At 41.1% G+C, this 27,944-nt stretch overlaps 1 protein-coding gene across 2 annotated transcripts; it reads right to left on the bottom strand.

Moving 5' to 3' along the window:
* Positions 1–61: 61 nt before the first annotated feature.
* On the bottom strand, positions 62–27,769 carry commd10 (COMM domain containing 10). 2 transcript variants are annotated; one of them, XM_061279450.1, is made up of 7 exons: positions 27,631–27,769; positions 27,073–27,163; positions 26,644–26,754; positions 26,218–26,373; positions 24,910–25,020; positions 434–493; positions 62–300 (listed from the first exon to the last, which is right to left on the bottom strand). In XM_061279450.1, exons 1-7 carry the CDS (start codon positions 27,657–27,659, stop codon positions 262–264), a joined length of 597 nt encoding a protein of 198 aa, XP_061135434.1. In that variant the 5' UTR covers positions 27,660–27,769; the 3' UTR covers positions 62–261. The 2 variants fall into 2 exon arrangements, with proteins under 2 accessions (XP_061135434.1, XP_061135435.1); XM_061279451.1 differs by lacking the exons at positions 62–300; positions 434–493 and adding an exon at positions 12,080–13,011.
* Between the last annotated feature and the right edge of the window lie 175 nt (positions 27,770–27,944).

Raw genomic sequence — 27,944 nt, 5'->3', positions numbered from 1 at the left:
CATTTGCCTTTCTAATTGCACACTTACATTCAAACACACAAATGATGAACAGAAGTGAACACACATTTGAGAATTGTTTTATTGACAAAAAATCAAAAGTTACATTACTAAAACAGTTCAGCTAATGACAAAAAGGTGTGTTCCATTCATGGGCTGTCTTCTTTTTCTTGCAATTTTAAGATGTGAGCAAGACACAAGTGTGTATTTGTGCATGTGTGTGTGTGTGTGTGTGTGTGTGTTTGCAGCCATGGTTTACAATGATCAAGTCAGGGAATCCAGTTGGCCTTGTACAATTTCAAGCTGTAAGAAAGAAGAGGTTGAGTAAGGGGGGGGGGGGGGGCTGACATGCATCACACACACACATGCACACACGCACACACACACAGACACCACACACACACATTTACACACACCAACTGAGATAAACACTGACCTTGTTGTAGAACTCAAGCAGCTCCTGGTGGTTAAACTCAACAAAGACATTTTCCGGAACCTTGGGAAAGAGGAAGGACACAGTGAGGACACTCAACAAAAAGATATTATAAGTCATACGATTGGACTATCTTGCGTGGTCTTCTGGCGCTTTCCGTAAAATCCCTCGTTTATTATTGCTGCACTCTGGTCGACGTGTGCTTGCCTCCAACTCGCCATCTATCAGCGTGATTAAAAATACGTGGACAGCTGAGCCAAAAGCCGTTCTATTTGGAACGTCGTTTCTGCTTCGGGTTCAAAATATCAGAGGCACTTACAGTAGTGCTTGTGAAAAAGTAGTTTTTAACCCTGGGTATAAAAAGTCTACACACCCCTGTCAAAAAAACATTTTCCAGCATGAATGTGACCTACTATAAACTGCAAAATTCAATTGAAAAACATGAAATATTTTAGAGAGGGTAAGTAAAAATAGAGTACTAGGATAATATAATTGCACAAGTGTGCACACCCTCTTATAGGATTTTTATATCCACTGTCCAGGTCAAATCTGGCTCGTTTTGACATTTGACATTGATAATACCAATAAATAACCCAAACTTCACATAGTGAAAAAGTATCAAAATCATTACGGCTGTTATTTTTTTCCAATACAAAATAAAATACAAATAGAACATCATATTGTTTGACTGAGGTTTTTATCAGAAAACAGGTGCTTTTAAATATAAAACAAACAAAATGCACATGTGGCAAAATCTGCCGGTCATAATTTGAGAGAGAGAATTATTTTCTGAGTGAGCAATACGTAAGGTTTAAAACTTCCCACGAAGCGTAGTCCTTGCCCCCTAGTGAAACCTGTTTTCCTGCAGACAGTAAAAGAGCTTTCCTTAATGGAGGTAACAAAGGGCGACCACCAGTGAGCTGTCATCATTGCACCATCAGAATTGAAGGCTGAGAAAGAAAAAAAAAAGTCTACCATCTGGATAAATGTGACGCACTCTTTCTCGTTCGTGTCAAAGAAGCTTAGAAAGGTGCGACTCGGATCGTACAGACCGTGAGGGCCTGACAACAAAATGCTGGCCAGTCAACAAGAGTGGGCAAAAAAACGAGAAAGGAAAAATTGCTTAAAGTCACAAAAAGCCTCCACAGCAACTGTCACTACTTATACTTTGTAAGCTTGGAGACCAAACATGACTTGTGGCCTTGAAACTCACTGACTGGTTAGGTGGCCGGTTGGGCGCTGGGAGACGGTGTGTCACCACAAATAAATGGCAGAGATATTAATTAGAGGCAACGTCAAAAGTTCATAAAGAAGTGTGCATGGGGGAGGAAATGCTATCTCTTTATCAACCCCCCTCCCCTCCAACCCTTTCTTGCCTGCATAGCAGAGGGAAAATGTAGGACATGGTTGAATTAAGCGATTGCTGAGGGAGCGCCGCGAGGACAGCCGCCGTAACGCTACTTGTTCATTTGTTGTGTCGTTGCGCATGACTCAACTTGGAAAAATGACATCGGCGAGGCCGTGCGAGCGCTGATATTGATTTTTGTTTTTGTTACATTGATGAAGAGAGAAACACAGTTTGGGTTCATGGTGTGACATCACAAAATGTAGTTAGCACAAATAGGATCTGAAAATCATCTGACACACTTACAGGTGAGGAGTTTGAAGAGAACAGACGTGTGTGTGTATGTGTGTGTGTTTGGCCCGTCTTGTCGTTCCTCAAGGGCTGGGATTTTGCCAAGGAGGAACGCAACAAGGCGCTGACAGATCTAGGCTAACACTAATGGGGATAGAACGCATCACGCTTATCATCAGCCCTTGACTACCGGTTACGCACACATCACATGGCGCCACACTGACTTGCATGCATTTTTTTTTTAGCAGATTTTCTCTTATTATACGACCATCCAGTATAAAGTCAGGGAGAACAAACGGGTCACTTTATTTCCCAAAACAGATTGTGATCTAGCGTACCCTGACCCACACTTAACCCCTGACACAACTGCGTGCCACTCTGTCCTTGTAAATGTGACATGAAGCAAATTCAGTTTCAACACGACTCTTCTCCAATGGTAGTCAAATCAAATGCAGCAACATTAATAGCACCCTTCGCTGAAGTTAAAGTTGCGTGGGGACGATGTGATCCCGGAGAATTGGAAAGACGACGGAATGAAAAGCAGAAAGAAGACAGGATGATCATCATTAATTCACTTGGATCCGGTTTTGCCAACACGCCGGGAAATATGTAGGTTACATGCGGAGGGAAATCCCAGCACATTCGAGAGCATAAACTAACAGAAGGAAAAACAAACTTTCAAAAAGAAAGAAAACATTTGGACTATTCCATCATTCCGTAAACACACATGACAACATACCATCATTGGATGGTGCTGACTTTAACCCCGGTAGAAACATCTAGACAGTGAACGGGATGAAAGAACAGGAAGACGGGCAAACTTTCATCCTTTCTACTGTCAACACAATCACACCCTGGGACACCCTTTTCCTGACAATTTTGAACCAGGACATATTTATGATGTGTCTTCTGGATTGTACATTAAGACCGCTTGTAGATTTTAATGGAACCTACAGTTTCAACTTATGCCGGAAAAGTTCCATCGTCGTCCAAAAATAATCGACTACATTCGGTATCGCAAAAAAAAAAAAAAAAATGGCGACACAAAGGACTTTTTTTTCTTTTAAGATATCAGCCCACATGAATTTTCAACAATGTGTTGAGACAACACTGCAGCTATATTTTGTGTTTCTTTTGCAGTATGTTTAGTTTTCCCATGACCTCCTGAGCCTGAGTCAAAACAGCTGAAAAAAATAAATACAAAAAAAGGCCTGTAGGGCCACACGGGTTGTTGCTGAAAGGACCCTGCCACAAAAAAAACTGTGTCCTCATCCTCAGCGTTGTGTTGGAGCCGTCACAAATGACAGAGACGGAACCTCAAAACGTCAGGAATTCACTGAAGAACAAATGAAGCCTGTCTAGGCCAAACACAGCCAAGTGTCGATCAAGCTTTGTATTTAAAAAACACAACCAGAAAGATTCAAACGTAATGAAAATTTTGCCAATTTTACGTGATATTATTTGAGATGAGATATAAAGAGCCGTGTATCTCCCCAATATTTTCATTTGCGAAAACATCTGGGAATAAAATAGGCTTTGAACAGTCAACCTCTGCAAATTCTTCATCCCTCTTCGATTTCTTCCTTTTCTTTTTTGACAGCCTCCTTTGAAGTCTGTCGAAACGCAAGCACAACAGGAAGCAAACTAGAGTTGAGAAGCTTAGAGGTGGCGAGTGTAAGCCGAGCTCCATCGACAGAGACGGAGATTATTTTGACAACAGTGGAAAGGGGAAAAACAAGGAGGACAAAACATCACTTAAAGGTTTGCGTGGATTTGTTGCGGGAGGGAGCGGACAAGCTGGGTCAAGGCGGGCAGTTTCTCGGCCTAACATGATGAACGCATTCTTGAGAACAAACAGACACCTCCATAACTGTAAAACATAAAAGGCTGCCCGGGTATTTTAACTCAGGCAGCCAGTGGCGTACACAAATTGGAAAAGAAACTGTAGACCAGGGCCATGGAAATCATTTTAAAAGTAGGCGGGGCAAATTGTAGCCCTGAGTGATTAGTAATCAATGAATCAACAAATTAAGGTAAAAAAATTTTCATCATTTATTAATTGCTTAGAATAGATAGAAATTCAAATAAAACAGTTGTTTCATCAAAATTAAACTCCAAATATTAAATGATTCAAATGAAATTTACCACCATTTTTTGCCTACTATTTAACATATCGGTAATACACACACACCTGCAATGACCTCCCTCCCGTCACACATGACACGCAATTTCACACTAACTGCCCGCAGGCTGCCCTAACATGATGGGCTCTCTTGCTTTTTACTTCAAGGTGCTTGTGCCTCGCTCTACCTCCTCCATTCTCCCCACAATGGCAGCGAACGATTGTATTCCTTCATCGGTGCAGCTTTGCCTCACCTCATGCATGAAGTGACAGGTTGTTTTAACAGGCCATCATTGAGGTGTCCATCCACAAGCCAGCTGTGCTCTGACACTTTGGCGTCAGCTTTGCCTGCAACCACCCGCTTGCCTCGCTCCCGCATGAATACAGCCAACCAATTAGTGGAAAAACAGGGCATATGTCTACGTGCTAGAGGGGGGGAGGCAAGAGCATAGAAAACAACAACAAACCCGAAAGTGCGCTAGCAGGTGGATAGGAGATGGGCACACATTCCGCTTAGAGGATGGATGATCTTTATTTTTATGCACTAAACACGAGCAAACTTTTTCGTCTGCAGAGATGGCTCAAGAGGTGGCAACCATGATCTAAACAAATTACATCCTCTTATTTGTCTACTGGTTTTGTCAGCCAGGGGATGAGGTCACCTGCCCATTTGGAGCGTGTCCATCATTTGCTTATGTGGACGTGTACTATGAAATAATCACCTGCCATATTTAAAAACCCACCACATCCTGTTTGGAGGTTAGGAACAAAGGAATCGTGACTCGTGTTTCCCGACATTGCCACATCCGTCCGGCAAGGATCGGTTTACACGCTATGACCAGATGTGATGCATCGGGACACACGTTTTAGCGGCTCTATCCTTCCTGAGACATTTTGGGACAATTCTAATGATTAGCGAGAAGATTTTGGGGATGACTGGACTGGATTACAATATCGATTGATAGTTCGGAGGTCACGCGTGGCTAAGTCCTTCTTCTCCTCGAGCTTAACGTAGTCAAGGCACGTGTCAGTGGTGTCGTCTGGGTCAGCTCATTAGGTTTCCCAGTTAATGAAATAAAAGAAGAATAGGGAATCATACTTCCCAACAAAGAGTGCGGTTGTTTTATTATCGAGTCTTCACTCTCCATCTTACACATAGAGCTGACTGTCACTAGGTAGGCAAGGGTGGGATTTTCACACGCCTCCGTTCCCCATTCACTACAGTACACAGCATGACAGCAGGACACACACACACACAAGCACACGCACGCAAAGCCAGGAATTGTCTGCACTCCATGGGCCACTCGCAACAAGAATGGCAGAACGACACAAAGCCGAGGATGCAGATACATGCACAGGCTGCCTCCAGGCATGCATTAACAACATTCAGTGTTTTTTTTTTTTTTTCCCCTCCTCCTGATGGACAGCAGTAGCCACCTCGGTAAGTCATTGTCTGTATGAGGCTTACAATTAGAACAAACCCAAAATGGCTATTTGGAAGGCATTTTTGTGACATTTGGAGAAGTTATTCATTAACAGCCATCGGGGGCAGCAGTCAGGCTCGTAAAAGCCACCCAGTGTTCAATTATGACAAGAATGTGATGATTACGGTTGGTATAATTTCAGAAAATCTATGCAGTAGGGTCTTCTAAATTTGCTCTTTTGATGGTTGATAATGTGCTTATGCATACAGAATTACAGACGGCGAATACATCACTATTAGTTCATTACATTGAGGATAATATAATGCATCATGTGACGCCCCCCCCCCCCCCCCCTCGCTCACCCTTCAATCACCCTCATGGGAAACTACCCTCCTTCTCAAAGGATATATGACAGCTCCTCAACTTTTCCCCTCTTTCCTGTGGTCAAAGGTTGAATAGAAACCGAGTCCCGGCCGGGCCCATCATCCATCCAGCCAGCTCGTCCGCAATGCGTCATTTGACAAATGCTGTGGGTAAACGTTTGCAAGTGGCAACAAGCCTCCACTGATAACTTGTAAAACCTCTGTGGGACTTCTTCTGACACACTTTGCCTCCAGAAACTCTGGAAATATGAACATTATCATTGGAGTCGTTTAATAATACAATTTCTTAATCTTTTATAGGGAACCTGTGATGAAAATGAAATACGGCGTAGGCTATATTCACCACTTTGTGACGCAGGACCTTACGATTTTTTTATTTTTTTGGCCCGACACAGCTAATAATCATCACGATAATGATGTTAGATTTAAAACCATCAATCCATCCATTTTTCGACAGTCCAGATTCGTGTCTCGGGTTAGCTGGAGCCCATCCCAGCTACAAAAAAACCCCAAAAAGATTGTAAAAGAATAAATGCGGCTGGTGTCCCTGGATAGTCACACTGATTAATGTCAGAAAAAGGTCAAACCTATTAAGAATTCGCAAACACACCATCAACCTAATCTTGGCAGTATTGTTACGTATTATTTAATTTGTAGCAGATTGCTTTGATCAACAAATGTTGCGCTGATGGACTGCTTTGGAAATGTGCAACAAAAGCCTCCCCTAAGTCTTTAAATCCAAGCAGAACCTTTAAGACGACGTCAGACAAGACTCAGGCATGTTTTCATCATCTAAAAGGGAATCATGAGATTGCAGCCCCAGCAAGAAATTTAGTGTGAGCTGCAAATTGCAAGAAAAACTTTGAGCTAGGTCCCTCTCAGCTTACATAAGTCCCCCTCGTATTACACGCCTTTAACTGTAGTTACACTTGTTTAATCCAAAATCGCAGCTTTTTAAATTTGGAGAAGTGCATTTTAGTCCCTCACTCGAGTGTTTTGAAGACTAATCCTGGTTTTCAATTAAATGACTCTTCAGCACCAGCTTCGATATGGATGCAGACTGCCTTCCATCCTCAAGTGCCTGCCTGCCTTGCCTTCCTGGTGTTTGTGTACAAACCTTAAGGAAGGCTGATGAGTGCAAATCAGGTGATGGGGAAACATGGAAGAAGTCAAACCAATTTAATTTCAAGAGTGAAGCAAGAGAGAGTCAGCCGCTACCCACCGCCACTGCTTCATATTTAGGTCAGGCTGAGAGGGGGATTTGGGTGATAGTCTGAATAAGATATTTTTTAAAAAATCAGTTCTTATATAAATCGTGGGAGCAAATCATACCAAAGGGTGTCCCACAAATCAGGTATACTGGAATGGTATAGGAGAAAAAAATGAATACCATCTCAATAATTGCCACATATGCCCTAATTTACATAATTACCTTTGGACAGTCACATGCCCTCTTTGGCCAAAACACTTTGCTACTTTTTAGCACAAGCAACGTTCCGAATCTGAAAAGGAACCAGACCTCCTCCAGTGCCATGTACTCGTCATTACCATGTTTGTTTATCTGCTCTTCATCCCTCAAAGGAACTACCCGGCCTTGTTAAAGCGGGAGATGAGCAGAACTTTAAAAGTGAAACTAAGGCATACATTTTCAGGCAGGGGTCCCAGAACGATGCATGATAGCGAGCTATTTCCATAATGGTAGCTTAACAGGCGCTAGCCAGCGGAGTGAGGGGCGCGCCGCCCTCATTAAGGCACTCGCTCAGGAACAGATTAGCGTGTCATTAACATACAGCGAGAAGAGGGGAAAATAACCGCTCTCTATTTCACAGTCTAAAAAGCTGCCACGGACAAGATAAGTAGCGGGCGACTGATGGACTCATTCTCGGGGAAGATTTAAAAAAAAAAAAAAAAACAATGTAGAGTGTAAAATTGGCAAGTAATTCATTGTGATTGTTTCAGATTATAAATATTCTGGACATACTTGCACCTTTGTCTGCCCTCATTTTATGTGCTGGCTGCTAGTTCCAGCTCGACATTCTCATTGGCTACACTGTGATTTGCTGCAATATGAAGTAGCCTCTTTGTTATACCTGCACCGGCAAAATGAGACGAGCAGACTTTCCAGTTTGCCAGGAGCAGGTAGAAGAACACCACGGTTGGATCTCAAATAGACAGGATGTGTGTGTGAAGGGGGGCATTTTTGAGTCTGGAGGAAATCAAACCGGTAGTAAATTGCATATAAAGAAAACTGTGTTGGGAAGGTGTCAAGCTAGTATTCAACAGTACCTTAATATATTTGAGATTTTGGAATACATTTATTGCCATAATTTGGAGTCGTGAGACCTAATGAGTAAATCTTTGAAGTGTCTAGAATTGATTTATTTATTTCATATTTTCCTCATGGCTTTACACAATGCTTTCTTAATTGGACTACACACAAATATTTCATTAAGGACAAGAGAAGAAAGTGTCTTGACTACAAATAAAATAGAAACTAACTTTACGCTCTTCCACCCTCTTTATGAAAAGTCTAGACATTATAATGAGCCAATCAAAATTCCATAGGATTCCTAATCGCTTCACTCAGTTCTATGCCTGCTATTAAATCCAATAGTTGCAAAACGGATCACAATAAATCCTATTTTTTCTGCCACCATCCAACAGGAACAAGCAGCTATCACACTTTGAAATGAGGGATGCTTACATAAAGCTTGGCTGGTTTATTAACTCCACAGTGCATCCCTCGGGCTCTCCACCGAGCAATGACAAATAGTCCAAATTCATAGAAAAGAATATCGGTGTGAAGTGAAGCTTAATGATGCCACGATTTAAAAAAAGCCAATAATAATAATCCAGTTTGCTCACCGCTGACTCCTCAAGCTTTTGATCTGAAGGAAGAGTCCAAGTCCAACTTGTAATTGGGTGATGGCTACAAATCATTAGTAATAGGCTCAACCTCGATGAAGTGCTGTTTGCCCTAGTTTTAGCCCTTGCTAACTAGAATTCAGCTCATCACGCACCAGATTTACACGACAGAAACTAACAGGGTACACTTGCTAAGCAGCGATGTTCTACTAAAAGCAAAGCCACAGATGGGCTTCAATAACAAATGACCCATAAAGGAAGGTCCATTGCTTGCAGGGAGACGAGAACACTGAGTCGCAGAATAATGGGCCCCAACTGTGCTGTGAGGTGTCGTTACATGAGAAAGCATCACCTCCACTTAGCCAGCAGTCTATCTAGCTGAAAATTGAGATCAAGCACATTTTGGGGAGAAATAAAGTCTCAGTAGTTTGTCATTTCACTTTGTTTCAGCCCACTAAAACCTTGGAAAAGTTTGTATGTAAGATAATGCAGATTGTTAAAGTTCAACTAAATATTGATGGAGAAAATTGGTCATTCTTAAATGTAACAAGTATTTTAATTTATGACTGAATGTGATTTTGATCCATCCCAACAAAGTCACATCACAAATAGACGACTGGAAGAGACTGCGTGCTAAAAAGCAAGCCATTCCTGAAATAACATCCATTCGTGCTGTGTAACATCATAGACAGAATTCATCCCAGTGGAATAGCCTAGATCCCGTTTCCCTCTTTCAACATCTCACTGAAGGGAAAAAAAAAAACCTGATATGATAGCTGTGATTATACTTTATCCTTGACGCGTGAAAAAGTAAACAAAGTGAGAAAGGGAGGCGTGGTGGGGGGGGGGGGGGGGGGCAGTGGTGAAGAAGCTTCAGGTGTCAGCCATTTTCCACTGCTTGTCTTTTATCCAAAACAAACCCCAGTGTCATGTCTTCAAGGCCTCAACCAGAGCCTTCAACCGTCCATCAACTGGCACGTAAACATACCACTCGCCATCTGTCATCTCCACATTACAGACAGGTTACACTAAAAATGTGTTTTTATTTCGTTCATAAAGTCCCGGACACACAGAGCAACAAAAGCTTTTTGGAACTTTTGCCAAACACTAAAATGGTAGTCGAGTAGTATGGCTGTGAATGTGCAACCTTGAAGCCTTTGCGTTTCTTCTAAATCCAAGATGGCTCCCAAGATTAAGCCTTACCCTCAATTTAAGACACGAGAAAGCCCAGAATAGGGAAATGTCTGCGAAAGGCTTTCCCGTGTTTCAATTCAAGGTTGTGCTGCGTGTCTCTCAAAAATGGATGACTTCTGTGGGCTTAAGTGCCGCGGTGGAGGAGATGCGATTCCACATTGAACTTTGACATCAAACTGAGTAATTAAGTGTGGCGGCGTTGCTTTAAGGCCGACAGTGTTGCGAGGGAGGCAAAGGCAAAAACGATATCCACCGTGACAAGTTTAGGAGGCAAAATGGAGCCATCTCATTCGGGATATTCTAGAATTTTTAAATTGAGAAAGGAAAACAGCCACTGGCGTGACTGAAACGCGCCTTCAGACAGCTTAAACTGAATTTCAATCCTGCCGACAAAGATTAACCCCTTAAAAGCATTTTGTGTATGCGTTTAATTGTCTTCCCTTTGAGGGCTTCCCCCATCCCAGCCGTGACTAAAAGGATTGTGAAGATTTTTAATGTAATGGCAGAAAAAGAAAGTGTCGGGTTTGGAGCAACGCCCGACTGGGGGGGAATGAGTTTTATTTTTAACCTCCTCATCAGCGCCACTATACCTTCTTTCATTTTTTTGTTTCCTCTCCCACTCTCTTTGTTCCGCTCTCCATGTGTCTTTTGAGCGGCTTCAGAGCCCGGGTGTCTTATCGAGGCTCCCCAGGTCTACGACGAGGCTGGCGAAACGGTACAGCGTAAACCCCGCTCGCCGCTATCAGCCCGGCGGCAGTCACAATGAGGCCGACACGCATATCCAAGCGAACGCCCCGCTTTATACGCCTCACGCTAAAGTCTGCTTTAGAGGGAAGTCATTTTCCTACAAAGCTTCTGCTGGTATATAAACTGTGCTGAACAAATATACCAGAGCAAAACTGTTAGGAAGGATCATTGAGATTGGGTTGAATTTACAAGATGGATTTTTTTTGGGTTGTTTAATTAAATCTGTGTTCTACTGACAAAGTGACTGTAAGGAATAAATGAGGCATGTTCCGGGTTGTTTTTCTTTTGCTGCGGCATTTATCACCTCAGACAAAGGTTTCCGTGACAAAATTGCGATTGCGCTTATCACTTTCGGGCAGTTTATAATTTGCAATGAGTCACATTAGGAGGAGAAATACGGGCCAGACACAGACAGAGGGAGAGAGACAAAACATGCAAAGACATGCAGGCTGTTGACAACTTCAAGCTCGGTCGGTGCGATGGCTAGATTGGCTATCGGCAGAACCGCTATCCTTTTGCCTCGGTCGCCCAGGGAGCCAACATACACAAACAAATGAGGTGGAAGAAAATATTCTGATATTTTAGAGGAATAGTCGAGAGCGGAATGGAGAGAGATTTGCATCGCTCGACTTATAAGTCTTGCTGTTTCAATCACTGCTTACCTCTTTGGATTTAAAGCTATATTATTCGTTGTTGTTGTTAAGGCTACTTCTCCTTTTCTTAATGTTTTCCTTCAGATTCAGAAAACATTATATTCATCATGTCTTCTTGATTTCATCTGTGCCACACCAAGGGTTATTTTTTCTTAATTTCGATTTATTTCTACGCAAAGTGCTAATGAAAGGATATGTTTGAAATTACCAACAAGGATCCATGTTCATACATACTGGCTTAAGTGATTCAGACAATTACACTATTTTACGAGGAATTAAAGCCCCGGATAGATGAAGGAAAACGACGCCTACATAAACAAGTGTGATCTGACGCTTCTCCTAAAGAACAATAAGGATAATTTCTCCACACCCACAACCATTGGCGCATTGTGTTCAATGTGACAAGCTGTCATCTTCCGCCATTGTGCCGTGTGTACTGCTTCCAAGTGGAAAAAAAGCACATTGCTTTGTGTAGAATACCAAAGAGCTATGGGAGCCTAATCTCCACCATTGGCCATCATTTGAACAAAAATATTTGAAAGAGATTCAAAAATGAACTGAGAGACTCAGGCTTGCATCCTCAACGGTCTTTTCATGACAAATCCAAAATAAAAACAAAAAAGCCTGTAGCTTGTTTTCATTTTATTTGGTTAGCAACACATTATTGAAGATAAAAATGAATATAAACGTTAAGGAGTCGAGACAGTGCTAAGTCACAGCCGGGGGGGGGGGAGCGATGTAGATGGCGGTGAGATGCACTTTTTACAACAGCCTGTGTGTATGTGAGGAGCATCATTAGAGGAAGGTCAATGTGACTTTATCAACACACCTTCATAAATAATTTACAACTACACAGAAATTAGACTTTGTAATTAAATCGCTCGGCGGAGTTGCGGCTGTATTTGCATGTTTGTACCTGCGCCTATCACGCGCTTGTGTGTCTACAAGCGTGAGCATTTGTATAATCTCTAATTAGCAGCACAAGAAGAACTGCGGCTATTACGCCGTTGCATTATGCAGAGCTGGAGATGGCAAGAGGCAACACGGGGCTCAAAGTCTCTTTGGATGGTGATGAGTTGTGCGGAGTGCGCAGGCAACAACCAAAGTAAATGCATGGAAACAAATAGTAGGAAATCAAATTTGCGCATGCTTATATTCAAGTTTCATTGCAACTCTTCCTCCGTGTCACTCGAGTCACATTTCACCTTGCCATTTCCAATCAATGGCATAGCCTCAAACAGCATGTGGCATTTGGCCCCTCCGCTAATGACATTTGGGCGTTACCAAAAGGGACACTCCAATTAGAAGAAATGCGCCTTTGTAGAGGAAACGGCTATGGACAAACCTTTACTCCACCCTGCAAATATGTGTGATGAATTATTGAAAAGGGCAAAAGCCTGAGCTCCTTGATGAGGCTGGCACATTTGGCTGTCAGAATGGGGGAAATGACAGGTGGAGCAGTTTAAGGGCAATGCTATCTCAGCAACTCGGAGCAGAGCTGATTCAGAAGCTCCAGCTTAGTGGATGGTTGGGGAGAGTGCAGGAGGATGATTCCATCTTAAAAAAAAAAAAAAAAAAAAAAGTTGGAGCCTGGACGATTTTAAAACTTACTATCAATGTGGCGCCACTGTCTGATAGACTGTAATCTAAATGCCTCACTGAATAGCCTACTTTGTGGATGGTTGGGGGGCGAGTAGTGGGTGTGGACAGAAACCGATATCCGCTCAAATTTATTTATTTATTTATTTATTTATTTATTTATTTATTTATTTATTTATTTATTTATTTATTTATTTATTTATTTATTTATTTATTTATTGTTTGTTTGTTTGTTTGTTTGTTTGTTTGTTTATTCATTACTTTTTTATTTATTTATTTGTTCATTCATTCTTTATTCATTCATGAATTTATTATGTTTTTATTTATTTATCTATTTATTCATTCGTTCATTACTTTTTTATTTATTTGTTCATCCATTCATCTATTCATTCATTCATTTATTACTTTTTTTATTTATGTATTTATTCATTCATTCATTCGGTCATTCATTTGATCCACCGGACATTATGTATCTGATTGACCTCAAATATCCTTCCCAAAATGGAGTGGACAGCTAAACGGGCATCCCTGAGCGTTGATTGAAGCTGTTTATGACAGAATAGTGGCACTGGTTCCCCTTCTATCAAGCTTCCGAGACCCGTGACCCATCTATTGAGTGTTTAAAAGGGCAAATCTTCAAAAGAGTGACTGTCACTTTGACAAGCTCTCACCTTGTGCTTTAGCAGTCTCACTCTATTATTCATAGCAGACAAGAAAACTTTTTCAAAAGATTACTGACAAAAAAATTGGAGCTTCCTGACAATGTCACGATGGGATTGACGTACAAGGAGACCAAATGTGAAGCTTTCAAACGTTTTAAGCGTTCTCACAGTAATCTGTAAAATGTAAGACTCAACCAGAAGCATCTTTCGAGAAGAAGAATAAATACAGGGCATGATCCAAAGAGCAACAAGTCATCGTGCAAAGAGAATACATGACCAGAAATCTGTGTGTACTCGTGGATATGAGGGAAAGAGGGAGGCTAGGGCGAGCTTGCAAGCTTCCTTGTTTCAAAAAGTCAGGAAGACGTCTGTTCAAAGTCTTCACATTTGGCAGAGCTATTTTGACAGTGCACAAGTACAGACAGTCCTCAGAAACAGCTCAAAGTGCTGGAATAACCAAAAAGAAACACTTTTGTAGTTAGGGGAAATCACATACCAGGCCCAAATGGTCAAATAAATTTCCACGCAAGCCCAAAACGACAACTGCAATTTCCTTGAGGAACTACTTACACTGCCCAAAATGCTGTTTCTTGTCAAACTCAAGTTCCAAGTAACAACAAGGGAGACACATTCATTCCTCCCTCTCATGCATGCCATCTCTCATCCCCCTACGTGGTATTTTGCCCAAACACGTCAACACCTCAGATAACCTCCAACTGGCCTCCCTCGCCATCAAGGCTGCTGCACCTGCTAGGAGGAAGCATTGATTCTGGCTTTGAAAGTGATGTGCTCCTCCAACGTCTACATTCTTCTTGCTTGTTGGAACTTCATCTTTAACTGGTAGAAAGTCAGGTTAAGAAATAAATCAGCACCAACGCGGTGACCTCGCATTGACACGCCTGCCTTGTGTTCCCTGTGTGATGCCCATCAAATATTTACAAGACATGACTTTGGGGCTTTTTTTTTTTTTTTTTTACCCTTTGTTTCCAAAGTAAGTGCCTAAAATACTACTTGTTTTATAGTCTACAAACGGTTCCATCTTACTGCTGTAAATTTGATTCCAAACGACAATAAATAGTAAACATCCTCGAATATTGGACGCCCAACAAGAGATTTGTAATTGCTCACATGTCAGAAAATTATTTTTTGTTTTTTTTTACAGTGATCTATAACGGTCAGAAAAATCTGCAAAGAAATGGTAAAAAACAAAAAGAGTGTTACAACTTTAAATGAAAGTCCAATAAGTATTCTTCTCCTATTCTAAAAATCTTCTTCTCACCACTTGAGGCCAATTGAAGATCATAAAACAGCAACAAAAAGCAAAAGACAATCCAACAAGCATCCAAACATTTCGTGAGGTACTTCTCAGACCTTGCCAGGCAAGACAGCAGTTGATCTTTTGTCTTAAACCCCCGAAGAAAGCCAAAAAAAAAAGCAAAACGCAGAATTGACTCGTTGGGTTTTGTGAGCCAGAAAATGCCGGACAAATTTCCTATGAATTTTGTATAACCTGAGGACTGTTCAAACTTAAAAGTTCCCCTCTCTTTTGTGATAATGACATTCATGAACATTCCGGAAAGGTCTATAAATATAATCTAACAAGTTATACGTTAACAATAGAGCTCTTCATTTATGACTTCAAACATTTAGATTAAGAGTTTTGTCAGTATCGCACAGCTAACCCGGTTTCCTTTCGCTCTCTTTACAACTATGACAGTGATGGAAGCGATAAGAGCCGTGTCTATTCTTGGAACTGTAATAGAAGGCTGTGCTTGGTTGGATGTGACAATGGAGATGATAACAAAAGTGCTTATTCCTCCTTTCCTTTATTATTAAGGAATCAGTCACCACGCAGAAGGCCCCGGCTAATGGGCTCGGAATATTACTCCTGCCACGGTGAGCGGCAACCGCCATTACTCAATTTGTACAGACATTAAAAGGAGCATCATTACATTTTAGAATGTACCTACGATGTCGCCGCTCTACCAATCTGTGGTAGCATTATCTGTTATCAACTAGCAGATGTTATTTTCTAGTCACTCCTATCACGGGTCGAAAGCAAAACAGATGACGCGTACTATTAGAAAAAAAGGCAGCTGGATGATTTTCCGGCTTGCCTTATTATCATCACCTCTGAACCTTTTTTCTTTGAACGGGCTCCAGATTTAACACCTGGGCGACATTACGGAATAGGGGTGTGACTAGCAGGCCTCTTTAAACTGACATTTATATCACGCTCTTTTTAACTGCAGGAGTGTTGTTGACACTTTTGAAGATGTGCAAAGAAAAGCGCAGAGGTGAAAAGTAATCATGTCCAGTACAAAGCAAAATTTCTTCTATATATATAATATTTGTGTGCGTGCGTGCGTGTATATACATATATATATATATATACATATATATATATACATACATATATATATATATATATATATATATATATACATATATATATATATGTATATATATATATATATATATATATATATATATATATATATATATACGTATATATATATATATATCATATTTAATATATATATCATATTTAATATATATATCATATTTAATATATATATATATCATATTTAATATATATATCTCATGATTGGATTGATTAGAGCGACTTTTAACACTACAAACAAATAAATAAATAACTGGGAGGCGACCTGTTAATCTGGATTCCGATGACACTGTACGAATTTGCGTATATGTGTGTGTTTCCTGCCGGGAGGTGTCATATTTAAGCGCCTTCACCAAAAATACTTTAGACAAAGAACATTGGAGTGTTCCGCTTCTATCGAACACAAAAGAAGCGATACAGGTCCCAAAGCTTCAGTCGCAGAGCAAGCTACTGTGAGTTATCAGAGACTTTGATGGTGCAAACGAGAAAATGGACTGACAGGCGGGCTGACAGCTACATGAGGAACAAGCAAGAGTCTTGATGGGTTTCCTCTGACCTACATTATCAGGAAAAAAGACGAGCTGACAAGTAAACAGGCTTGAAAAGGACTCAACATTTAAACCTGTTGAGTTTCTTCTTCGTAGAACATCCACAAAGGGAAATAAATGAAAGTCCTTCTCAGGCATTGTGTTCCTGCCATGAGAACGTGACGCTGATTGGATTGCAGCGGGGACATGCTCGGCATGACGTGATGACATTAGGATTGTTTCACGGGTCTTGCTGTTCTGTCAAAAGGCTCCTTGGGGCCTCAGTTTCAACATTATTCTTATTAATGAATGTATCCTAATTATAACAGCATTCATAGTTAATGGAAAATGGCAGCGTGACACAAACAACGATTGTCAAGGGCTTTATCACTCCGTGCAATGCCTGCAGCAACAGAAAAGGAATTTTTGCGCTTCTTTTTTGCTTTTGTTTATCCCGTTTTTAGATGATTAAAATCTATAGTGCATATTTTAATAAACTGTACTCCATGTTGCCACCATGAGCACTTTTCCAGACTTTCAAAACTAGTTTTGGAACCTTACTTGAGAACTGTTTTTGTATGAGTGACTGCTACATTAGCATTAGCACACGAGCCAAACGATGACAAACAATATAGAAAATGGATTGATGGATTTTACAGTGCTAAAATTATTTCCACTCATGCATTATTACGAATGTTAAAATGATATTTTTTTTTCAGTAGAGTCCAAAAAAAACCAAATAAGTGGTTGGCAGAATGACCATATGATGAGAATCAATTTGTCATTATGTAAAAATGATTAACAATTTCACATAGTGGACATATAAAGGTTATCTTATGTTTAGCATTCTGAAGAGCAAAAATTATTTTATATTTTTAATAATTTCTATTTCAGAGATGACAAGTTAATGACAGGTTGGAGGGTCCTTTCACTTTCACTATTCATGCGACCCAGGAAGATGTAATTCTCATTCCTCCTTTTTCTCAAAAGTAGTAATCATCAAAACAGAGTGCTCAAAAAGCAACGGACGCTATTACACGGTGCAAAAAAAAAACAAGAAATCATTCGAATGGGCAATTCAGTGTCACCACAGCAACATCGACAGCAAGTTAGATAGATTTTGATGCAGTAAATAAAAGCTGAGGCAAGATCGGAAACTATCACTCTACGAAATCTCTCGCGGAAACGTGATGTTTCAAAAGTGTCTCCCAGAAAACAACAATAAAGCACAGTATGGGGCAATATCATGATTAAAAAAAAAAAAAAAAAAAAAAGACAGCGGGTGATTGACAAGTGGAGCCAGTGAGAAATGTCTGTAAATAGCCGAGTGTTTTCACATTGTTTGTTCACACCTCCCACACTTCCTTGAGAGAAGGTGCCAACACTGGCGAGAGACAAATCACATTAAGACCAAACAAATGACAAACCTATTAATCGGAATAACAGTATGACAGTGGAAATTAATGCTTGTGGATGAATTCTTTTGGATTTTTTTAATGCTTTTTTTCTAATGGGATATTTAAAAAAACTCAAAATTATCTTTTCTTGTTAAAATAAATGAAAATGCCATTCATCTGTTCCAGCGCACCAAACAATACCAACAAATACTAACTTTTTGTATTGCATTTGTATTGCTTAGCATTTTTGCCCACTCCATAAAAATAAATAAAATTAAAAAAAGCATAATTCTCTGTGGACCATTCAACAGAGGGAAGCAAATTTAGCTCCAACCTTCAAGAATGGACCATCACAAAAAGGGTATTCAAAAAAATAACAGCCTGGATATGTTGGGACCCTTTACAGTGAAAATCCCAAAAAGAAAATGTGTACTAAAGTGAACCGAAACCACCCGGTCGAAATATGCGGAAGGTATACAACTAATTCCAAAGTACCCCAGTGGGCTACAAAATTCCATTTCTGAGACCTAGCAACAGATAAAACAGAGCGGACCTGCCAAAACTTTGTCGAAGTTCCTAAAAACACCACATTGACCTCTAAATCTGTTTTGTACAAAGTGGCTCTGTCAAACATTCATTTTATTAATGTGAGTCAAGTGTCTTCAGGGAAGGCCAAAGCGAGCCAGCAACTAGCAGCCCGAGCCCAAACTGGCAAATCGGTGTGCCAGGTTCTCACATAAGTGGCACTCGAGACATTCAGCGGAGGCTCGCATCTTGAAACAGTACATTTGAAATATATTGGCTTGGCGCATGGTTGGAGTGGGCGGGGCTGGAGGGGGGGGGGGGGGAAGGCTGTCATGGGCGACATCGTGGCTGCCCCGCACGAGTAACGGCTGCTATTCAAAACCGAGCCATGTCGCGAGAACATCGCCAAGGCAGCCGGCCTATGCCCCCAAGGTATGTAGACACTGGCGCTTCCATACACAAGGAAAGAGTGGGAAGAATTTCAGGGTACAGGAGGAGGAGGAGTACTCTAGCGGCATGGCAACACACTTACATTTCTTCTGCATTTTGTCTTCTTGAGATTTGAATATTGCTGACAAAATGATGACTTTTTTATGAAGGTGGCAGCATCCTTAAATAGGTCATGAATTTGGCCGTAAACAGAAAGAAGCAGAATGGAGACTTGCTAACTCCGCCCCCTCAACCTAAACAAGGACAAGCAGCATAGAAACGACCGACTATTATTTTTCTAGGCCATCACCTTCTGGGCCACCGTAGTCATTTGTGAAGTGAGCCAAAACAAGTTGTCGAAGTCTGCTGGGTAATGAGCATATTTTGATGTGATATCTAAACATCTTCAAAGAAGTTCAAGGAGGCACTGGTAGCAAAATGTGTTGGTTCACAAAGAGAAGATTCTCGTCATCCAAAAGTGCATGCTTGATGACTGCTCTTTATGACCACGAGTTCAAGAGGAGGGGAAGCCCCCTCAGCTCAATTCCTTGATCTCGTCCCAACACAAAGTTCAAAATGACAAACTGATTTGATCAATACGGGAGTCAGAATCTGGTCGATATAAAACTCGAGTGAACTATGTAGATAAAGTAAGCTTAGGATGTATCTAGCTTTATTTATATGCATTATTATTACGATATGGGCCATTAGGGGGCAAAAGGCATCTTTTATTTCTCGTGACGGCATATGTCGATCAGCCTTTCAGGGGAATGAATGGATTTGATTGGTGATTTGGCTCCATGCTTCGGCAATCAGAGCGCCTTGTTTCAGCCCCATCGCATTTCTCACAACTGCATAGTTCAGCCAAGAGCCGGGCTGGGCTGCCTCTCTAGAATAAACGCCAGTGAAGAGCAGGAGGGTGGTGGGGGGGGTGGGGGAGGGGGGGTGTGGCGTTCACATTAGAAAAATGGAGTCTTAAGCACTCTCTTATCATCGCTACCGGCTACGGCAAAACGACACCCGTTTTTAGGGGGATTAATGATCACTTGACAAAGTGGGTGTCGACAAAACAGGTTGGATAGAAAACGTCTGCAGTGAAAATTTAAGAGCGACATTAAATCAATGAGATTTAAATGGAGCTGGCTTTGCGGGTTGACGCCGTTCTTACGTGGGTGTCGAGCGTTGTGCGGTGGATGCGCTCAACAACATCCAAACATCCCCAAATCCCTTTTTGAGAGGCCAAGGAATCTGCAAAGGGCACTGGCAGGAGAAAACACCAGAGGAGGTTAGAGGGGCCTGAATGGAAGGGGAGAGATCTACAGGGTCCGTATTAGGGAGAGAGAATCAATAGGTGCCCCCCGTGCTTGTAAAGAGAAGCCATGACATCATCGCATGGCAAAGAGCGAGGACTTGGGTGACAAGGAGCGCGGCGAGTCCACAGTCACCCATTCTGCTCTCGGGGCCCATCCGTTGGAGAGGATAAGAGCCCCGACAATGAGCTCCCCATGAATGGGATCGCAAATCCCACAGGAGGAAAAACAAATCACCAGTGGGAAACCGATGGAGAAAGAGACAGAGAGGGGAGAGAGCCTCGAGGGGGAAGAAAAAAAAAATGGCCGCACAAAGAAAGCAACAAAGCATTTAGGGACATGTAGAGCAAGGCAAGTAGAAGTTAAAAGAAAGCAGCCTTTGTCCCTCCTGGCTGGTGGGCGGCATGGTGCGAAGGATTTTGAAAGTAGGAGCATTTACATCGCAGCGCCGCCATATATTGATCGAGCTGTGTAATCCCACGAAAAAGAACGTAAAGCCAGGATCTCCTCGGGAAGCCTTGTTTATCGGGACTACACGGCGAGGGCTCGTGGGAGGCACAAACTTGGCTTTACGTAAGCTTCGACTTGCGTTCAAAGCCGAGACGAGAGAGACGCGAGGCTTTGATGACATCAGCCCTCTCGCACAAGTCAAAACGAGATGTTTAATTGCACCCCTCGTGACAAAAGTGCAAAACCTCGGTACGTGCGCTTGATGCAAGTCACAAACAACCAAAAAAAAAGCATCCACTCCTGATTGCAGTGTGAACAAAAAAATATTCGAATCGTAAGGAGAAAACAGTCTTTCAAGTCTGATGCTTTGATAGCAAAAGAGAAGCCATCTAATTGGTGGGTTTATACTTCAGATGTCGGCTGGGGACAATTTGACACACAACTTTGAAATGAGAAATACCAAAAAAGAAGGATTAGAGAGAACATTCACTCACGACTAAACCAGAAACACAAGTAAGGCTTGCTTTATGATTTTTTTTCAGTCTTGAATAATAATAATTAAAAAAAAATGAAGAGTAGAATGACACAAATGTGAGTGAATCAACAGCGAGCACTCGATTCTGAATCCATTCAAATGTGTTGAATGTATGAATGGGCACAATTTAGAGAAACATCGTACGGCTGGAGTTACTTTCAAGCGCAACCTTTTGAAAACTACACATGAAGAAAAAAAATGGCAGTTAAAATACAGAATGAGAAATGGTTTGATTGGCGCGGAGTGCGTTCGACTCTTTAGCTCTCTTTAAAGGCCAATCAAAGTACAACGCTATAAAGAGGAATGCCAAAGTAAAAAACTAGGGGTGTGCGTCAATCCACAAAAGACGATTTAATACGATTCTCAATTCATGGCATCTGATACGATTCAACGATTCAATCTAAACCGTAACGATTTGATTCAGTTCATTCAACGGGATTATTTTTCACTTCAATAAGGCGGTTCATTTGTATTAATACGCAACAACAACAATAGCTAAACTATCCGAGTTAATTCAAAGAAACAACAAATGATCGGCAATTTCAACTAAATTAGATCTACATCTGTCAGAAAAAAGACGATTCGATATGTATTTCGTACTTGGGGCGCGATTCAAAGATGAGAGGTGTTAAATGGCGGTTAATTGGAACGTAGCATGCGACAGCTACGTTAGCTCAGTAGCTTCAATTAGTCGTTCGATGAAGCACTGACTCGCACTGATGTGATAATGGGAGGCCGAAAAGGAAGACGGCCATTAAGGGAAGCCGCAGGGGCACTCGAGGCATTCAATTAATATGTGTGGTGAACGTGAATTTAACTAAACCATCTCTTGTCGCCTTTGAGAGCCAGGTGTGCACGTACGTATCATTTTAAAGGCATTATTTGGAAAAATGAAGTAATGACACACCGGGTGAGTCTTTCCCCACTGAGAGTTTCATTATTTGTCATCAACGACTGTTTTCTTTTTTTTTTCCCCCCTGCACGAATGTGACAGCACGCAGAGAAATGCAAACAAGAGTTTCTCATTAGAAAGGCAAATTTAACATTCTTTGTATACGGTTCAAATCACAAAGAGGACTTGGGGAATTTAGAATTATTCTTCTGACAAATTATTAATTGCTTTTTAGGGGGGGGGCATCGACGTGACTCCAAAAAATGACCAATTTTTACAAGCTTGTGTATCCTTCGAGGATCGCAAACATGCCTCCGCCCGCTGAAACTCACTTAAAGTTCCGAAAATAAATAGACCCTGACGGCAGTTTTCGCAAACTACACATAATTGGGTGGGCAGCCATCATAACAGTGCCCGCTAAAAAGTCTCAGAGACCCATGCCTGAAATTCAACCATGATTTTGAAGTAGCCAGTTTGAACAAATTCCAAGACTCGGCACAGACGACGATGGGTTTCGGCAGTAGATGGGCGGGGCTTAAACGCCACACAATTTTGGCCTCCAGAATTTAATGTGGCGGGAGTCCAATGATTATTTTGAGGATTCGTGGGCCTTTTATCACAACTTCCAGCTTTATTTTCTTTCTTTTTTGCTCATCATTGTGCCAATAAAACATCATTTACGGAATGGCAGTACAGCACAAACACCTACACAGAGGGAAAACAATTGTTTTTTATAATTCAGGCTTAATCCTTACATCGCATTGCTTTTGTGTTTCTTCTATAGCCAACAAATACGAGCAGCATTCAAGCGCATTGAAGTGAACTAAAAGGGAAAAGTAGAAATGTTTGTAAAATGCTACACAGTCTAGCAAGCAAGTAGTGGGCACTGAATGTGTGTTTGTTTCTTCTAACAGCTTCTAAACAGCCGCATGAAGCACACCTACATTTCAGATTTGTGTTTTAAGATACATCCAGAGACAGGCGGCTGATGGATTTGTTTTGACAAAATGGAAAACGTCCCCCACAGTCATTGTTAGCAAGGCTTGATATTCAAATCCACTGCTCCCTAAACGGACTGCAACACATCCACAGGGAGATGCAAAAGAAGCCTGCACAAAACTTCCCCCATATTCCACCTTTTCCTTTCCATTCTGTCAGTTTCTTAACTGCATGATGATCGTTGCGTGCTTTTTTTATTCTTCACCAACTCTCAGACAACTTGAGGCTTTTTCTGGTGCTTCTACGTTCAAGTAATGGTTCAAGCTACAATGCAACAGGTGCCATGCGATGAATGCTGAACTCAAGCATCCCGTTTCTTATTAATACCGATCACAAACACGTTTACACTAACTCTTAGAATTGTAGGAAAATTCATATTCAAATGTCACTACAAGAAATTGCTTAATGATGGCATCACCTCCGACTCCGATTTTCTTTATGAGATAAAAATGGTTTCCCATGTACTGAAAGGGAGTCAAAGACATCTGCAGCTGTACTGGATGTCTTGTACTGTTTGGTGAAGGAGAAGTAAAGCACCTGGCATTTCTCCTCCGCCTCCTCCTTCTCCTCAGGGAGAGCGCTAATGAAGCAAGAGACTGGTCAGATGGCAGAGGCTCCAAACTTTCTCCGCACCAAGCAATCGATACCACCCGGGCCGACATTATTTTACTCCCTCTTGTCCTATTTGTCTTCCCTGCGCTGTTTCTCAGTGTTCTCCAAGCTCTGCCAGGGTTAAAGCTCCTATTAAAGTACTATTTTATACCCATTTCCTCTTGTTTTGCAGTCTTCGCTTTATTGGCGATAGCGGGGTGTTCAATTAGTGTGTACCACACAAAACATTTTAAATGGCTCAAAGAGAATGAACTTCATAGTTCTCAGTCCCAGAATGCTTTACCAACTGTGAGACAACAGCTCCCTCTGCAGAATCCAGAAGGAAAATCTTTTTTTTTTCTTTTTTTGCTGATCGCGTTTCACTTTAAAGGAGCAGTTTTTGAGCCCCCAGCTATCTCCTCCCACAAGGGGAGATGTGTAAGTGGATTTAAATAAATTAATACTTTCCTTACTCGCCTCGAGTAAACACTGCAAAAAAAAAAAAAGGGAAAGCTTACTAAATGTAAAACCCTGCTTCTCTCGCATCCACCAAGACATTGAAAAACCGACATATTTTTTTCTGTATCATGCGCCTATAGGCTCATATTTGAAGATACCCAACTTCATTCTGTGGTTAATCTGAGCCGGCATTCTCTATGGGAGGATAAAGGAGGAAGAAAGATGGAACAAGACAGTCCACGGAAATTCAACTGCTCTAGTTTAGATGAAGACACTAAATGCCATAAGGGGACTGATTTAACACAAAATGTCTAATACCATTTTTTTACCCAGACTGATATTGGTACGAGTATTCAATTTTTGAGTAGTCATCGACGCCGATACCAAATACCAATACCATAAGTACGTTTGATGCATTTGTTTTAACAGTAACAGTTCTAAAAGGGAAATACGTGCATCTATTTCGGTGTTACTTTACACACATCTGTGGCGGTTTCAGATAACAAGCTCTCTGACCTCTGAACTTCACACAGATGTCTATCTACCTCTGGGTCGAAACAAACACCGGTGGGATTAACGTCTATTAACCAAATAGGAGGGGCAGATGGGAAAAATGAAGAGATCATGGAAAGTGATGATGTTGTCTAATTGCGTGGTTCTTGGTGTACTTTCCCACCTGAGAGTCTTCATTGTGGAGGCCCAGTTGGAGTACGGCATTGGGGGACTTGAGTCTGGCTTGGCTGGTCTGGGCCATCTGCAGGTTCAACTGCCAGCTGACGAAATCCAGCTGGGATCACAAAAACATATGGTGGACTAGTTTTCAGATTTAAAAAAACAAACAAACAAAAAAACACATACCTGTTAAAATGTCAGCCAGTAACAATAATTACCGCTTTCTTTCTCTTTTAATGTTCTAAACTCGATTAATATGCCAGAACCAACATCCGAAAAAGCAGACATACTAGTTCCACAAGCTGCCCTTTAAAATTAAAATGTAAGGCCAATTGGAGGACAATTATGATTATTTAAAAGCCGAGTCATTTTTAAATCTTCATCCTCCTTTAATCAACCAGACTCTCACAAATATACAAGCGTGTATTATTGCTTCTTTCTCGGACATAAATTGTCATTCATGTTGGGCCTTGTGGGCTCAACCTCAGCGTTCACAATGTTCCTCTTCTCTTCACTCCTCACGCAACACCGTGATAGATTCGCAGGATTGAGTCAAGGCGCCGCAGTTAAGCCGTTTATGATGCAGTGAGAGGTCCTCATGATAAACTAGGTGTGACTTATTGGTTCTGGATGCTTGTGCAGCATCACAGGACTGGCGCGAGGTAGGAAAGAGCTTGGCACATTATTCACGCCAGGAACAAGATCCACATTAGCGTGAGTAATCATCTGAACTTCTAGTACTTTCCATGTCGACATGCTGTGTATGGATCCTGAAATTGATTTCAAAATAAATATAATTCATTGAAATAAGAGAGGGATCTGAATTCTAATCCAGTGGCTCATAAATAAACATAAGAGAAGCATTTGCACAGGGAAGAGGGTAATATATTTGTGGATGTCAGCGCTGCAGCATGTAACCGATACAAAAGCTGTGTGAAAATGTCTGCATTTGATAATTAAATAACTGTCAAGAGGGGAATTTCTTTACAATATCGCCACGCATTTGTTATCGTTGTTGTAGTTTGAAGCGGTTTAGAACTGCACTGAAGGCTGATTCAAATGCTTTGGTCATTACATTCGGTGAAATAAAGCAGATGTAACTAAAACATGGCTGATAAGTGAAAAAGGGGTAGTTGATGACTTTTAGAATTAATTCTAATTAGTCATTAAAATTGATGGGCTCCTAATTATTTGCATTTGATTGAAGGGGATGATAATTGTTTATATGCTGAGCAAAGGGGTTTCTCACCCTAAGAGTGATTTTCTCCATATATACATTTAGTAACACAGTCAAAATTGTTATGGAGCTTACCTTCTTGGGGGAAAAGATATTGCGCTTTAGTCGGTCCACCAGCTCGGGGCCAGAGGTGGACCACGTTTGAGAGAAGGCCTCGGCCTTGTCGGGGTTCATGCTGATCCCCTGAAGCTGCTGCTTCAGAGAGGATGGCTTCACATTATGGTACACCGCCTAAATGGGAACCACATCGACAGTGCAACAGTGAACCCTGCTGGACATATGGGAACATTACATGTGTTGCCAAACCATTTAACAACGTTTTGCGGCTGAGCTTCATAAAATACTTCATTCTTTTAATATTTATCCAACTGGCTCATTGCTGTACGTTTTTAGACAGTGAATTATTATGAAGTGCTTCTTTTTGTGAAAATGCAAATACACATCCCAACAATTTATTATCACGGATGTGGTGAACCAGGCATCACATGGGCCGTCCCTCACTTGTTCGAGAACGAATGCGGACGTTTCCAGAACTAAGTTGAGAGCCTGTTTGTCCATCGAAAGGGCCGTTTGAAGTTTTTGTTCCTCCTCTTCGCTAAATGGTCGTTCTCCCTGCAAAGAAAAGCCAAAAGAGCTGATTAATGTCCAGTTCATAAATTTTGGCTCAAGCAAAAATTTGTAAAAAATAGTACAACATCTACATAGCGAAAGCAGTGCAGGTAAGAGCAACACTACAAAATGAAAAAAAGGATAGAATAAATTGTCAGGAATAAATCAACTTTTTTATGGCGCTAATATTAGAATTTATGAATTTTAATGTCGGTCCGATAATGTTTAGGCTGGAATAGAGGGCCACTGCTTTAATCATTGTCTTTACTGATATTAAAGCCGGGTGTATTTTGACATGAATTCCAAATAAAGCTGACGTACCTTCAGATGAAGTTTTTGGATGATGCGAGAGATCAATCTGGAGAACTTGTTCACATCTATGGCATTGATGAGAGTCACCGCTTCCTTGATGCTGTCAAGAACAAGGAAGAAACAAGTCTGGTGGTTATCAGGAGTGGTGTGCAGAGTACATTTTACTACCTTCTGAGCAAAGTCATTGAAGGAACAAAAAGATCACCTGTACACTATTTTAGAAAAAGAAAGCTGCTGCTTCATCAATGGATCTTAAAAATGTAAGCGCATTTGCGATTATCTGATTTACGATATGATACAACATAATTTTCCGGAGAAGAGCAGAGTCGGCAGGGATCGTCAGTACTCTACTATCTGCCAGACGATGCCGTGCTGGTTTTTATTCAGTTTTAGACTATCGATTATTGAGGGCAGTGTTAAGTGTAGTGCAGATGTTTAGATACCATGTTTCATGACACAAGTTGGAGTGGTAAAGCAACAAGGTATGTTTTCTTTCAAAACTGACGATCATTGGGACTTTTTAACTTAACAATTCAGATTCTGGAGTGTGAAAAAACAACAACAAACCTCTGCGTTTCTTTAAGAATTGAAGCCATTGTATTTCCAGTAAGTGTGGGGACAAAATCCAAAAGGAGTCAAAGCATCCTCAGTTTGTTGTCACTTCCATCTTCCGGGTGTCACATGACGCTTGGAAAGGCTGTCAACACTGCGCATGTACGCTTCAGGACCCGGAAGTGTTACACGCTGAATAAATACAATGGAAGCAAGAATTCGGTTGAAAATTAACCATTATCAACATTTTAAATAATAATAAACATATAACGGTACATTTACATATTGTTTACTTAAAATTATGTATTGCGTAAAATTGCGCAAGATGA

This window comes from Syngnathus typhle, linkage group LG5 (genome assembly GCF_033458585.1).
Source record: "Syngnathus typhle isolate RoL2023-S1 ecotype Sweden linkage group LG5, RoL_Styp_1.0, whole genome shotgun sequence".
Classification (NCBI taxonomy): Eukaryota; Metazoa; Chordata; class Actinopteri; order Syngnathiformes; family Syngnathidae; genus Syngnathus; species Syngnathus typhle.
Note: the sequence above shows the minus strand (reverse complement) of the source record. Positions and strands in the feature narration are given on the sequence as shown.